Source organism: Mobula hypostoma, chromosome 12, assembly GCF_963921235.1.
Source record: "Mobula hypostoma chromosome 12, sMobHyp1.1, whole genome shotgun sequence".
NCBI lineage: Eukaryota > Metazoa > Chordata > Chondrichthyes > Myliobatiformes > Myliobatidae > Mobula > Mobula hypostoma.
The window spans coordinates 8,557,843-8,574,076 of NC_086108.1; the positions used below are offsets into that span (position 1 = coordinate 8,557,843).

General features: G+C 47.6%; 1 protein-coding gene across 1 annotated transcript in view; it reads left to right on the forward strand.

Moving 5' to 3' along the window:
- The first annotated feature begins 256 nt into the window (after nt 1–256).
- Nucleotides 257–16,234, forward strand: part of ppp1r14ab (protein phosphatase 1, regulatory (inhibitor) subunit 14Ab) — a 101,703-nt gene continuing 85,725 nt past the window's right edge. The window contains exon 1 of the mRNA XM_063063596.1: nt 257–534. Within this exon, the coding sequence (XP_062919666.1) occupies nt 364–534 (171 nt within the window). The 5' untranslated portion in view covers nt 257–363. The remainder of the gene's footprint in view (nt 535–16,234) is intronic.

Below are 16,234 nucleotides of genomic sequence, written 5' to 3' on the forward strand. Positions count from 1 at the left end.
ATTGACTTGTGAGAATAAAATGAGGCCTATGAATAAAATTGTTCTAATTTGGGATTAACAGATGCTGTTATCTTCTCCATTTTGTAAATGCCTATTTAACTATTTAATTTTTTTAATTATTTAATAAATATACATGCTTACTGTAATTAAGGTTTTTCCCTGACGATGTGTCCCAGCGCATCTTTGGAGGATCCCCGCACAAGTCATTCTGGAGTTAAATTTGCCTGTGCCTTTTAGTGCGGGTTTGGGTGGAGCGCCCGGACGCGGGGCGGAGCCGGTGTTGGCCGGGCGAGGCGAGGCCAGGCGGCGCGGCGCGGCGGGCCAGAGTGGTGGCGGCAGAAAAGGAGAAGGAGGAGGAGGAGAATGGCAGCGGAGCGGGTCGGCAGGAAGGGACACAGCCCCCGGGAGCCCGGGGTGGCTCTGCAGCGGCGACAGGCCCGGGTCACTGCGCGCTACGATCGCAGCGAGCTGCAGAGGCGGCTGGACGTGGAGCGATGGATGGAGGATCGGGTCCGGGAGCTGTACGGGGAGCAGGTGAGGGGACCCGGCGCTGGATGGAGTGAGTTACCCCAGTGCGGAGTGACGCCCAGGGCTGGAGTAACTGAGATCGGAATAAGTGAGATATCCTAGGGCTGAGAGTAAGCGGGGCTGCTAAGTGACGACCCTGGGACCGGGGTGACCAGGGCTGGTGAGTGACCGACCCCGGGACCGGGGTGACCGGTGATCGTCCCTGGGACCGGGGTGACCGGTGACCGACGCCGGGACCGGGGTGACCGGTGACCGACGCCGGGACCGGGGTGACCGGTGACCGACGCCGGGACCGGGGTGACCGGTGACCGACGCCGGGACCGGGGTGACCGGTGACCGACGCCGGGACCGGGGTGACCGGTGACCGACCCCGGGACCGCGGTGACCGGTGACCGACCCCGGAACAAGGGTGACCGGGGTAGTGAGTGACCAACCCCGGGACTGGGGTGACTGGTGACCGACCCTGGAATAGGGGTGACCTGGGTAGTGAGTGACCGAGGCTGGGACCGGGGTGACCGGTGACCGACCCTGGGACCAGGCTGGCCAGTGATCAACCCCGGCACCGGGGTGAGTGTCCGATCCTGGGACCGGAGTGAGTGACCGGGGTGACCAGTGACCGCCCCTGGGACCGGGGTGACCGGGGCAGGTGAGTAACCAGGAACGTCTGACAATCCCGAAGCCATGAAAGACCCAAGCCCAGACTAGCTGCCCCTGTGGTGATGGAACTGTAGAAATTACGTGATATTGGTTCAGACTCTGAACAGGACCTTAAACAACATCTGATTCCCCATTCAGCACCCAAAATATCAGGAGTAAGCCAGCTAACTGCAGGAGCTGCTCGTCCTGGCGTCTCCTTTTATTGCCTCCAGTCACAGGTGGGACTTGGGACCTACCAACCTCCGATTCAGGCCAAGAGCCTGTGCCCCTCAGACAGACCTGCAAGATCAGCTTGAGGGAGCTGTCTTTGGGTTCAGGGAGTGTGCATCTCCGGGACTGTCACAGAGAGGAGAATGCTGGGCACATTTGAATTGGAAACTTCAGGCTATAAATTTTGGGCTAGGCTGTGGGAAAGAAGTGGGTTGGAATGAGATCTTCCTGTGTTGTACGATACCAGAATTAACTGTCGGAGATACCGAAGTGCTGGTTTGTGAACTATGGTTTAATGGACTCTGGATCAAAGTCTCTTTGGGGGCTTCTGTTGTTGCCTGCGTGGTGGGGATGCGGGGGTCAGTTCTGGTGCAGAGGGAGGGTGGCTGTTGTTTTTTGCTGCTGAATGTGTGTGGGGGGGTTAGAGTTCTGATGTTTTTATCATTCGTTCTATGGGGTTTGTTGTTCTGTGGATGTCTGTGAAGATTACGAATTCCAGGTTGTATACTATATACCTCCTCTGAATTAAAATGAACCTGTGAACGTGTTACGAACATTGTTTGTTCATCTCATTAGCTTGCGGTGTGTCTGCACTTGGGAATAGCTGTTCCCGGATCTGAGTGTTTTAAGGCAGCAGTTTCACTGTGCGCAGACCCTGGGAGATTGGAAACCAGCGTTCTGACTGAGTTATTTCTGTGTGAGCACGTTAGGGACACTTTGCCAGGTGGCTTTAATTGCACAGGTCTTCACCAAGGCGTGCACAGCCCTTGCAGGAGTCAGAACTGAGACGTGCAGGTGTGCTGGCTGTAATGGGCATTCCGAAAGACAGCAGTTTTTTTGAAACGTTACGCTTCAGAGTCCTCTTGAGAGAGAATAACCTGTTTCTTTACCTGCGGTACCAAGTGTGAAGGAATTCAGGGTGAGAATCGGGGTTAATATCAGTGAGTGAGAGGTTGTTGTTGTGGCACCACTCAGCCAGATTTTCAATCTCCCTCCTATATGCTGATTTCATATCAGTGGTGTAGTGTACAGTGTGAAATTTGTGGCTTTGCGGCTGCAGTACATTGCAATACGTGAACTCTAAATTTTACAATAATATGTTTTTAAAATTTAAACTAACTAGTGTAAGATAGTAGTTAGTCCTGACGAAGGGTCTCGGCCTGAAACGTCGACTGCGCCTCTTCCTAGAGATGCTGCCTGGCCTGCTGCGTTCACCAGCAACTTTGATGTATGTTGCTTGAATTTCCAGCATCTGCAGAATTCCTGTTGTTTGCGTAAGATAGTAGTGGTTGCTTGTAGTACGTGCAGATCACAAGTCTTGGTTATGTGACCACTGACGCCAGGCAGACAATCTCTGAAGAGTGTTGATAATGGCTGGGGTCACCCGTCTTGTAAAGGCACTGCCCAGAAGGCAATGGCAAACCACTTCTGTAGAAGAATCTGCCAAGAGCGCTGGTGCCCATGATGGAGCTGACTGAGTTTACAACCCTCTGAAACTTTTTTCCAATCCTGTGCAGTGGCCCCACCATGCCAGATGGTAATGTAACCGGTCAGAAAGTTCTCCATGGTACATCTGTAGGAATTTATAAGAGGCTTTGTTGACATTCAGTTTGTATGCTCCTTTGTTTGTTACTTCAGAATCTGCCTTGCATCTGTAAAACTGGTTGAAATCTGAGCCATTTCCTGTCTGTTCATCATCATCTTCTCCCACTGACCAACACGGCATCTGCTTAACCAATCTCTCCATTTTAACATCTCACTCTCGTCTTCAACATTCCTTCTGCGTTTTATTTTAAACAGCTGATCAGACCAACCATTGCTCCGAGCAAGACACTTTTACACAGCCTGAAAACTGTGATGCACTTTAAATGTTTTTTTGAAATATATGCATACTATGAATATTTAGACTGAAAATTGAAAAATTACATTATTTATTAAAACAGAACGTGACAGCACAGGAACAGGCCATTCGGCCCACAATGTTGTGCTGTACCAGCTAAAAAGCAAATGGAAAAACACCCAAACACTAATCCCTCCTACCTACACCATGTCCATATCCCTCCATTTTCCTTACATCCATGTACCTATCCAAATGTCCCTTAAACCTCTAATGTATTTGCTCCTACCACCATACTAAGCCGCACATTCCAGGCATCCACCACTCTCCCAGTGGAAAAAAACTTGCCCCTCACAAACCCCCTTGAACCTACCCCCTCTCACCTTCAATGCATGCCCTCTGGTATTAGACATTTCTACTCTGGGAAACATATTCCCTGTATCCATGCCTCTCATAATCTTACAAACCTCTTATCAGTAGTCTCTCAGCCTCCGACACTCCAGAGAAAACAACCCAAGTTTATCCAGCTTCCCGTGATAGCACATGCCCTCCAAACCAGGCAGCATCCTGGTAAACCTCTTCTGCACCCTCTCCAAATCCTCAACATTCTTCCTGTAGTGGTGTAACCAGAATGGTAGGCCAGAGGTGGCCTAACCAGAGGTTAATAACATATAGCAAACAAGAGAAAATCTGCAGATGCTGGAAATCCAAGCAACACACACACAACGCTGGAGGAACTCAGCAGCCCAGGCAGCATCTATGGAAAAAAAGTACAGTCGACGTTTTGGGCTGAGACCCTTCAGCAGGACTGGAGAACAAAAGATGAATAGATTTAAAAGGTGGGGAGAGAGGAGGGAGAAACACAAGGTGATAGGTGAAACTGGGAGGGAGAGGGATGAAGTAAAGAGCTGGGAAGTTGATTGGTGAAAAAGATACAGGGCTGGAGAAGGAGGAATCTAATAGGAGAGGACAGAAGACCATGGAAGAAAGAAGAGGAAGGAGAAGCACCTGAGGGAGAAATTGGTGGGCAAGGAGATGAGGTGAGAGCAGGAAAAAGGGATGGGGAATAGTGAAGGGTGGGGGGAGGGGCATTACTGGAAATTCAAGAAATTGATGCTTAAGCCATCAGGTTGGGGGCTACGCAGACGGAATATAAGGTGTTGTTCCTCCAACCTGAGTGTGACCTCATCATGACTGTGAAGGAGGCCATGGACGGACGTTTTGGAATGGGAATGGAAAGTGGAATTAAAATGGGAAGTCCCGCTATTGGCGGACAGAGCATAGGTTGTATTGAAATATGGTACAGCAAAGAAAATCTTTCACATTTTGTAAACATATTCTAGCTTCGACCAATTTCAGCTGCGTGGCAACAAAGGCTATGTGCGCAGTAGCATTGCAATTACTGTTGCTGTGTACTGGGGCACCTTGGAGGGAAACAGTGCATCGTATCCGCCCATGGACTCTCCCTCTTGTCTCTGCAATCTCGGCACTCTTCCTGATTGACCATGCTTTCCTTGGCCACGGATGAGTTCCAGAGATTGCTCCCTAAAGCTCTTTGTTCTCCTTCCCCACCCCCATACTCCTTAAAGAGGCTCCCCCTCTGAACCTTTGGATTTTTTTGGTGTAAATGTTCCTTTGATTAATCTTCATGGGGTTAAAGGTTTTACTCTGAGTGTGAAGTGATTCACTTTGGAAGGTCAAACCTTAAGGGCTAATTACAGGGTTAATGACAGGACTCTTGACAGCGTGGAGGAGCAAAGGTATCTCGGGGTTCACATCCACAGGTCCCTCAAAGTTGCCATGCAAGTTGACAGGGAGGTTAAGAAGGCGTATGGTGTGTTAGCTTTCATTAGCTGTGGAACTGAGTTCAAGGGTCGCAAGGTGATGTTGCAGCTCTATAAAACCCTGGTTAGACCACACTTGGAGTATTGTGTTCAGTTCTGGTCACCTCTTTATAGGAAGGATGTGAATGCATTGGAGAGGGTGCTATGGAGATTTACCTGGAATAGAGAGTATCTGTCATGAAACTTGTTGTTTTTGGCAGCAGTAGTCCAGTACAATACATAAAATTACAGTACTGTACTGTGCAAAAGTCTTGGGCAACCTAGTGATATATATGTGCACAAGACTTTTGTATAGTACTCTATATGAAGATAAGAGACGTAGATCGACTGGGCAGCGAACACCCTATTCCCAGGATGGAAATGGCTTGCACTAGGGGGTATAATTTTAAGACTGGAGGAAAGTATAGTGGGGATATCAGAGATAGGTTTTTCACACAGAGTGATTGGTGTATGGAAAACACCTCCAGGGCTGGTGGGAGAGGCAGATACATTAGGGACATTTACGAGACTCTTAGATAGACACACAGATGATAGAAAAATGCAGGGTTACGCGGGAGGGGTTCCCAAACTTTTCTATGCCATGAAGCCTTATCATTAACTGAGGAGTCCATGGACCCCAGATTGGGAACCCCTGGGTTAGGTTGATCTTAAAAGACCAAGGGGTCTGCACGGTTCTGTGTTCTACATCTGGAATGTTCTACTGCTACTCTGGGCAAATGGAAAGAGAGATCTGGTCATGAACCGAGGTGTGAAAGGCACCTTTACCATAGAGTCCTGTACAGATTGGCTTCTCTTGGTAAACTAATCGGTTGCTCAGGAGATCTTCTGGTGGGCTTGCTCCTGGGCCTAGCCAACATTGCCATTCACAGGTCTGGGTGGCAGGTAGTCAAGGGTGCTACTCAAGTTGACATCAATATTGGGGTCAAATACTGCTGTCGACTCTGAGCTTCTCGTAAGCCCTCCCAAGCATTGAGCACATCTACATGAAACGCTGTCGCAGGAAAGCAGCATCCATCATTAGGGAACCCCACCACCTAGGGCATGTTTCCATCTCACTGCTGCCATCAGGAAGAAGGTACAGGAGCCTCAGGACTTGCACCATCAGGTTCAGGAACAGTTATTACTCCTCAACCATCAGGCTCCTGAACTAATGGGGATACTTGCCCCATCACTGAAATGTTCCCACAACCTATTGCCCCCCGTTCGGTGACTCTTCATCTCATGTTCTTGATATTTATCGCTTATTTATTTTCTATTTTTCATTTTTTCTTTTTCTATTTGAACAGTTTGTTATTTTCTGCACTCTGATCATTCTGTTATAGTTGCTATTCCATAGATTTATTGAGTATGCCCACAAGAAAATGAATCTCAAGGTTGTGTATGGTGACGTATAAAACTTACTTTGAACTTTAATCTTATAAACTTCTATTTGGTTTCCCTCGGCTTCCAGCTTCCTGGGGAGGGTAACTCAAGTTGTCTTGCACAGATAGAGCAGTGGAGGAGGTCCCTCAGCCCGTGCTCTGTGCTGCTTCAGGGTGGCACGGTCGCTAAGGAGTTGGCACTCTAGTGCAGCAGTTGGCACAAAGCTTTCCAACACCAGCCGTCACCAGTCGGGTTCAGTTTCCACAGATGTCTGCAAGGAGTCTGTACTTTTTCCGCGCGATCATGTGTGGCGCTCCAGTTAACTCCCACATCCCGAAGACGTACGGGTTAGGGTTAGTGAGCTGTGGGCTCGGTATGTTGGAGACACTTGCGGGCTGCCCCCAGCACATCCTCGGACTGCACACGACACACTTCACTGTTCTGGTTTACGATGGCACCGGTGTGCCTCAGTGACGTCTGGCTGGCGGCCGATGAAACAACGGGAACAACTGAATACCTTGTTAATCGCTGGTAAACGGTCACCGCAAACAATAGCTGTCACTTCCCTTTGGACTTGGAGGCATTCTGATGCGACAGGAGACAGGGTAGTGGGCTTATCGCCAAGAGCAAGGAGGACCCGATCGATCAGTTTAAGCACCAGGTCCAGGCCCCAGACTACATCGAAGCAACTGAACCCGATGTTTGGATGACGATTTGAGCGCCGGGCTGAATCAGTATGGTCAGGGACAGGTCGAATCGAGGCAGCGGGATCCAGGCACCAGAGTGTGCTGAGGCAACCGAACCCGATGTTAGGAAGGCAATCTGCCGGGCCTGATTGACAAGGTCAGGATGTCAGGTCCCGAGGTGAGCTCGCTGCTCCACGACGTTTACTCGGCTCTGCATTGAACTGAAGCTGAGGTTGTGGCCTGTTGTGGCTACTCCAGGCCCCGTGTTTGAGAGTTCTGTGTTGTTTACTCGGCTCTGCGTTAAACTGAGTCTGAGGTTGTGGCCTGTTGTGGCTACTCCAGGCCCCGTGTTTGAGAGTTCTGTGACGTTTGCTCGGCTCTACATTGAACTGAGGCTGAGGTTGTGGCCTGCTCTGGCTACTCAGGCCCCGTGTCTGGGGGTTCTGCGACGTTTGCTCGGCTCTGTGCTGAACTAGAGGTCTGTGGACGAACTCTTTTTGTGGACCTCACTCAGAACGCTATTTGCTTGTTTTTAGTTTGCATGATTTGTTTTTTTTCCCCTCTCTGCACGTTGGGTGTTGGACGGTCTTTTTTAATGGGTTATTTTGGGCTTTCTTTATTTTATGGCTGCCTGGAAGGAGATAAATCTCAATGTGTTATAATATAAACATATTTTGATAATAAATATACTTTGAACTTTCGATGTATCTGTGACAAATCAAGCTAATCTTTAATCTGTTTTTACCAAGAACCTATTTACACTAATTCAACATTAGTCCTGTTTTATTAGACCGTAAGACATGGGGGTAGAGTTGGGTCATTTGACGCATCGAGTCTGCTCTGCTATTTCATCATGGCTGATCCATTTCCTTCTCCTGCCATATCTCTTCATGCCCTGACTAATCGGGAATCTATCAATCTCTGCCTCAAATGCACCCAGTCACCTCACCTCCACAGCTGCCCATGGCAACGAATTCCACAGATTCACCTCTCCCTGGCTAAAGAAATTCCTCCTGGTCTCTATTCTAGATGAACATCCCTCTGTTCTGCAGCTGTGCCCTCTGGTCTTAGACTCCCCCAGCATCCACTCTATTGAGGCCTTTCAATATACCACGGGTTCGCCTCCCCTCCCGCCGCCATTCTTCTAAATTCCAGTAAGGGTTGGCCCAGAGCTGTCAAACACTCCTCATATAATAACTCTTTCATTCCAGGAATCATTCTCATGAACCTTCTCTGAACCCTCTCCAATGCTGCCACACCTTTCTTAAATAACGGGCAAAAACTGCTCATAATACTCCAGTGCCTCGTAAAGCCTCAGCATTACATCCTTGTTTTTATATTCGAGTCCTCCTGAAATGAATGCTAATGTTGCATTTGCCTTCCTCGCCACCAATTCGACCTGCAAATTAACCTTTAGGGAATCCTGCACAAAGGCTCCCCATAGTTCTGTCAACTTCCCCTCACCCACACTCTGGGGGAATTTACAGTGCCCTAATGAGCCCAGTACATCTGTGGGATTTTTGGAGCAAAGTGGAGGACGTGGGGGAACCCACACAGTCACAAGGAAAACATGGAAACTCTACACAGTGCTCGAGGTGGGAATTGAACTCAGATCACTGGGCCTGTGAGGACGGTCAACAAACAACGAGTGAAATTAATCCACAAAGTGATATGAGGTCTGGAGTCCAAAACAGCCAGTCATCATCAAAAGCTTTTTATGTCGCTGGTGTTTAGGGCAGCAATGAATGTCTTTTGTCTCTGTTTGTCTTCGGCCATCTTCTCAGTGTTCAGGGCTCCCTTCGTCATGCCAGTAGCCTCCTCTCGGTTTTCACTACTGTCAGTCATGCAAGTCCCGGGTGGAGACTCAGGAATACCGTCTCTACCCTCTGACCTGTTTGGCATGAGTGACCCTACCACGAGCCAAAGGATAAAGCCCTGACTCCAGCCAGCATAGCACTCCGGAACATTGAGGAATGCAAGTCTCCAAACCCTACGTCAAGGTGGTGATCCTCTTGGAGGAGAATCCCAATCAGAGAAACAAGTTTTAGGGAGCAACTCGGAGGAGTAAAGGGATGTCAGGTTCCAACAGTTGAAGGCATGAAAGTTGAAAGTAAATTTATTATCAAAGTACATATTTGTCACAATATACAACCCTGAGATTTGTTTAATTGCAGGCATACCCAAATACGTAATGGAATAGTAACTATAACAGAATCAATGAAACCGGGCCATGCTCTCTTCTCACTGCTGCCATCAGGTAGAAGGTACAAGAGCCTCAGGACTCGCATCAGCAGGTTCAGGAACGGTTACTACCCCTCAACCATCAGGCTCCTGAATCAAAGGGGATAACTTCACTCAATCCTATTTCTGGTGTTCCCACAACCAATAATCTCACTTTAAGGACTCTATCTCATTATCTCATGTTCTCGTTATTTATTTATATTTGAATTTTCACAGTTTGTTGTCCATTGATCCTGTTTACAGTTACTATTCCATAGATTTGCTGAGTATGCCCACAGGAAAATGAATCTCAGGGTTGTATGTGGTGACATGTATGTACTCTGGTAATAAATTTTGCTTTGAACTTTGAAAGACTGAACCAACTAGGGTGTTCAATCAGAGTGCAGAAGACAACAACTTGTGCAAATACAAAAAGACAGAAATAATTTCTCCAGTTATAGAGTTTAAGCTGGGTGTGAACAAGACACCAGAACAGGAAGATTTCAGAGGTCTTGTGGGTTATAGACCCGGAAGAGGTTTTGTACCAAGGAAAGGGTGAGGCATGATTTGTAAACAAAATTGTGAATTCTGTGGGAAACACTTTGTTTATTAAAGCCATAACGAGTGTAGTTATTGTTCTATGCATGCATAATCCACACCCAGAATCTGAGTTTGTATCCGAGGAAGCTTCGGGACATCACAATAGCACGGCAGTTAGTATAACTCTTTACAGCGACTCGGGTCCAATTCTGCCACTGTCTTCATTGAGCTTGTGTGTTCTCTCCATGATGGATGGCATTGTTCTCCTCTGGGTGCTCTGCTTTCCTCCCACATTCCAAAGACATACAGTGAGGGTTAATAAGTTGTGGGCATGCTATGTTGGCACGGTGACAGTTGGCAGGCTGTCCCTCAGGACATCTCCAGACTGTGTTGATCATTGGTGCAAATGACGCATTTCACTGTATGTTTCGATGTGCATGTGACAAATAAAGCTAATTTTAATATTTTTAGCAAATGCTGGAGGAACTCACTGCGTCAGGCAGCATCTATGGAGGGGAATAAACAGTTGACGTTTCCGGCCAAGACCCTTCAAGTATTTGCTGAATCTCTTGTGTTTATGACCTGTGCTCTGTATTGCTTTGACAGTGAGTGCACTGTGCCTTTCCCCTCTCTTTTCCTCCCTCCCATCTCCGTCCCCCCACCCCCCACTCCATCTCTCCTCTCTTTTACCTTCCCTGAGATGTGCACAGAGCCAGGTGAAACTGTGGAAGAAGTGTCAAGTGATTTAGTCTGTCATTCAGTGATTAAATGCAGTGGTTGTCTGTCATGTCTGTTGACAGCCAGAAACTTGTGCAGGAAAGTTTTCAAAGTGGAAAAGCTTAGCACTGGGGCAGTTCCACTCTCTCTAGCTCGGACGTCTGAGTCCACTGCTACGAACTGGGGTCTTCCCTGGTTGCAGTGGATGACTGTGACGTTGTCTGTGCCTCGTCGTGCCCTTCGCTCTCCACGGAGCATTAAAGAACCAGCTTCCTGGTCATTGGATCTCGTCCACCCGGTCCGCCAGAGCTGACTTCACATGCTAGGACAGGCACGTGCTTATTTCACCAGGCTGCGAGTCCCACCAGCTACCCTCGCCTGGTTTAGCCTGCCGGTCGAGGCAGTGTACTGGGGTGCAGCCACTGTCGCAAGTGAACAGCTACTTGGAGCCATAGGTGAGAGCTGAGTGTGCTGTGGGGACCAAAAGTGAGTGTGCGGCCCAGGAATGGGCACAACGGGCCCCTTCACCAGAGGTGCTCCCCGTCCCCGGACACCAAATGTGATCATATCTGACCAGATTCTACCTCTGCCTATATTCACACCACCGCTATAGTGTACAGATCTCAAACAATGACGAGTCGGCATGCAGGAAGGAGATCAAGAGCCTAATGTGATGTTCCCCTCAAGGGTTATTCCTTTAATGGAGAACACCTGTGTGTGACTTTGTTTAACGTTGGGAGGCTGATGCACGGTCAACCCCCACTCAGTCCTTGACAGATCAGGGTCAGAGTCCAGTGGCCTGGAATGGAAGACGACTGGTGACCCTTCCCTGCCTCAGCCTTCTGCCCCCTTTACTGCTGCTGTGATGTGTCAACATCTTCTGCCGGCTCCACCGTTGGGATTCGCTGTTTGGAGCCACCGCCGTGGGGCTAAGATCTATAAGCATTGTTCTTGGGGTCTCAGGAAATCACAAGCCTCTGCACCACAGCAAGGTAACGATCCTGAGAGAACTGCGGTAGCCTGGTGCCCAGACAGCACCCTTCAATGACGGCCCCAGGAAGAAGCTGGCCACTTCCCTCAGGAGTGGGTCACACTACACGCACCCATCTTATCAATGGTGCTGGCGTGAAATGGGGAGAGCAAGCTCTGAGGTGCAAGAATCAGCAGAAACATGTACATGCCCTGGCCAAGCGAGGCTACCAGCACCTCCACTTCCCCAGAAAGCTAAGGGAACACTTTTTTTTTCAAAAGTGTTGCTTCCTCAGAAGTTTTTTTTTGTTTCTGGTAGATCACTTGAAGCTGAACACAAATATAGTTTCAGGCTTCAGAATTCAGGGAGTAGGTGGGTGAACACTGAGAGAGTGAAGGAAGTCAGTACAAGGTCCCCCTGTGGCCATTCCCCTCAGTAACAGCTATACCCTCTTGGCTACTGCTGAGGGAGATGACCCATCCGGGCAGGGCAGCAGCAGCCAGACCAATAGCACTGTGGTCGGCTCTGAGCCTTGGAAAGGTAGGGTGAAGTCAGGTGGAACAATAGTCATAGGGGACTCGGTAGTTAGGGGGACAGATAGGGGATTCTGCGGCAGTAAAACAGACACCAGGATAATGTGTTGCCTCCCAGGTGCTAGAGTCCAGGATGTCTCCGAGCAGTTGCAGAATATGCTGGAAGGGGAGGGTGAGCAACCAGAGGTCGTGGGTACACGTTGGTACCAAAGACATAGGCAGGGGACGGGTAGAGGGCCTGCACGCAGTGAGTTTAGGGAGTTAGGAAGGAGACTGAAGAGTAGGACCTCCAAGGTGGTGATCTCCGGATTACGCCCAGTGCCACCAGCTAGTGAAGATCAGAGCAAGGAGATAGTGCAGATGAATGAGTGTCTGAGGAGATGGTGCAGGGGACAGGGTTTCAAGTTCCTGGATCATGGGAACCTTTCTGGGGAAGGGGTGACCTGCACAAGTGGGACGGGTTGCACCTGAACTGGAGGGGAGCCAATATCCTGGGAGATAGGTTTGCTAATGCTATTGGGGAGGGTTTAAACTAGATTTGCAGGGGGGTGAGAACTGAAGTGAAGAGGCAGAGGATGGTGTGGTTGACTCACAAGTAGAGACAGTTTGAAGGGAGTTTGTGAGGAAGGACAGGCAGATGATAGAGCAAAGGTACACTCAGCCAGATGGTTTGAGATGTGTCTATTTTAATGCAAGGAGTATCATAAGCAAGGTGGGTGAACTTAGAGCATCGATCAATATGTGGAACTATGATATGGCCATTACAGAGACTTGGAATAGCTGCTGAGTGTGTTGGGCTTTAGATGTTTCAAAAAAAGAACAGGGAGGGAGGCAAAAGAGGTGGGGGAGTAGCATTGCTAATCAGGGATAGTATCATGGCTACAGAAAAGGAGGAAGTAATGGAGGGATTGTGAGAAACAGGAAGGATACAATAACTCTCGCAAATACGAGGAATTCTGCAGATGCTGGAAATTCAAGCAACACACATCAAAGTTGCTGGTGAACGCAGCAGGCCAGGCAGCATCTCTAGGAAGAGGTACAGTCTACGTTTTGGGCCGAGGCCCTTTGTCTGATGAAGGGTCTCGGCCCGAAACGTCGACTGTACCTCTTCCTAGAGATGCTGCCTGGCCTGCTGCGTTCACCAGCAACTTTTATGTGTGTTGATACAATAACTCTACTGGGTTTTTTATAGACTCCCCCCAATAGTAACAGAGACATCGAGGAGCAGGTAGGGAGGCAGATTCTGGAAAGGTGCAATAATAATAGGGTTGTTGTGATGGGTGATTTTAACTTTCCTAATATTGACTGGGATCTCCTTAGAGCAAAGGGTTTGGATGGGGTGGAGTTTGTTAGGTGTGTTCAGGAAGATTTCCTAACGCAATATGTAGGTAAGCCAACTAGAGGAGAGGCTGTAGTTGATCTGATATTGGGAAATGAACCTGGTCAGGTGTCAGGTCTCTCAGTGGGAGAGCATTTTGGAGATAGCGATCACAACTCTATCTCCTTCACTGTAGTGCTGGAGAGGGATAGGAGCAGAAAATTTGGGAAAACATTTAATTGGGATGGGGGGAAATATGATCCTATTGGGTAGGAACTTGGGAACATAACTTGGGGGTAGATGTTCTCTGGGAAATGCATGGCAGAAAAGTAGAAAATGTTCAGGGAATATTTGCAATGTTCCATTGAGGCAGGGGAAGGATGGTAGGGGTAAAAGAGCCAAGGTTACAAAGGATCAAGAAAATCTAATTAAGAACAAAAGAAAAGCTTACAAAAGGTTCAAGACGCTAGGTACTGTTAGAGCTCTAGGAAATTACAAGGGTGCCAGGAAGGAGCACAAGAATGAAATTAGGGGAGCTAGACGGGGACCTGCGCAGGCCTTGGTGAGCAAGATTCAGGAAAACCCCAAGGCATTGCAGAAGTATGTGAAGGGCAGGAGGATAAGTCATGTTAGAATAGAACCAGTCGGGAGTAAGAGTGGAAACATGCTGGAGCCGGAGGAGGTAGCGGAGGTTACTTAATGAATACTTTGCTGCAGTATTTACCAGTGAAAAGGAATAGTGGGGATGACTTAAAGCAGACTGAAACACTTGAGTGTGTAGACATTAAGAAAGAGGATGTGCTGGAGCTTTTGAAAAGCATTAAGATGCAGTGGAATGCAAAAGTTTAAGCACCCCTGGTCTAAATTTCTGTAACTGTGAATAGCTAAGCGAGCAAAAGATGAACTGATTTCCAAAAGGCATAAGGTTAAAGATGACACATTTCTTTAATATGTTAAGCAAGAAAACTTTTTTATTTCCATCTTTTACAGTTTCAAAATAATAAAAAAGGAAAAGGGCCTGAAGCAAAAGTTTGAGCACCTTGCATGGTCAGTACTTAGCAACACCCCCTTTGGCAAGTATCACAGCTTGTAAACGCTTTCTGCAGCCAGCTAGGATTCTTTCAATTCTTGTTTGGGGGATTTTCGCCCATTCTTCCTTGCAAAAGGCTTCTAGTTCTGTGAGATTCTTGGGCTGTCTTGTATGCACTTCTCTTTTGAGGTCTATCCACAGATTCTCGATGATGTTTAGGTCAGGGGACTGTGAGGGCCATGGCAAAACCTTCAGTTTGCGTCTCTTGAGGTAGTCCATTGTGGATTTTGAGGTGTGTTTAGGTTCATTATCCTGTTGTAGAAGCCATCCTTTTTTTATCTTCGACTTTTTTTTTACAGATGGTGTGATGTTTGCTTCCAGAATTTGCTGGTACTTAATTGAATTCATTCTTCCCTCTACCAGTGAAATGTTCCCTGTGCCACTGGCTGCAACACAAGCCCAAAACATGATCGATCCACCCCTGTGCTTAACAGTTGGAGAGGTGTTCTTTTCATAAAATTCTGCACCCTTTTTTCTCAAAACATACCTTTGCTCATTGTGGCCAAAAAGTTCTATTCAGAAGGTTCAAAGGAACATCTAAACAAGCTTGATGCATTTTGGAAACAAGTCCTGTGGACTGATGAAGTTAAAATAGAACTTTTTGGCCACAATGAGCAAAGGTATGTTTGGAGAAAAAAGGGTGCAGAATTTCATGAAAGGAACACCTCTCCAACTGTTAAGCACGGGAGTGGATCGATCATGCTTTGGGCTTGTGTTGCAGCCTGTGGCACGGGGAACATTTCACTGGTAGAGGGAAGAATGAATTCAATTAAATACCAGCAAATTCTGGAAGTAAACATCACACCGACTGTAAATAAAAAAGCTGAAGATGAAAAGAGGATGGATCCTACAACAGGATAATGATCCTAAACACACCTCAAAATCCACAATGGACTACCTCAAGAGGTGCAAGCTGAAGGTTTTGCCATGGCCCTCACAATCCCCTGACCTAAACATCATTGAGAATCTGTGGATAGACCTCAAAAGAGCAGTGCATGCAAGGCAGCCCAAGAATCTCACAGAACTAGAAGCCTTTTGCAAAGAAGAATGGGAGAAAATCCCCCAAACAAGAACTGAAAGACTCTTAGCTGGCTACAGAGAGCATTTACAAGCTGTGATACTTGCCCAAGGGGGTGTTACTAAGTACTGCCATGCATTGTGCCCAAACCTTTGCTTTGGGCCCTTTTCCTTTTTTGTTATTTTGAAACTGTAAAAGATGGAAATAACAAAATTTTCTTAAAGTATTAAAGAAATGTGTCATCTTTAACTTTATGCCTTTTGGAAATCAGGTCATCTTTTACTCGCTTAGCTATTCACAGTAACAGAAATTTTGACCAGGGGTGCTCAAACTTTTGCATGCCACTTAAGTCAAATCGCCAGGACCGGATGAGATATACCCCAGGTTACTGTGGGAAGTGAGGGAGGAAATTACTGAGCCTCTGACGATGATCTTTGCCTCATCAATATAAATGGGAGAAGTACCAGAAGGTTGGAAGTTTGCAAACGTTGTTCCCTTGTTCAAGATAGGAAGTAGAGATAACCCAGGAAATTATAGATCAGTGAGTCTTACTTCAGTAGTGGACAAGATCCTGAGAGGCAGGATTTATGAGCATTTGGAGAGAGATAACCTGATTAGGGATAGTTAGCATGGCTTTGTCAAGGGCAGGTCATGCCTTACGAGACTGATTGAATTCTTTGAGGATGTAACAAAACACATTGAAT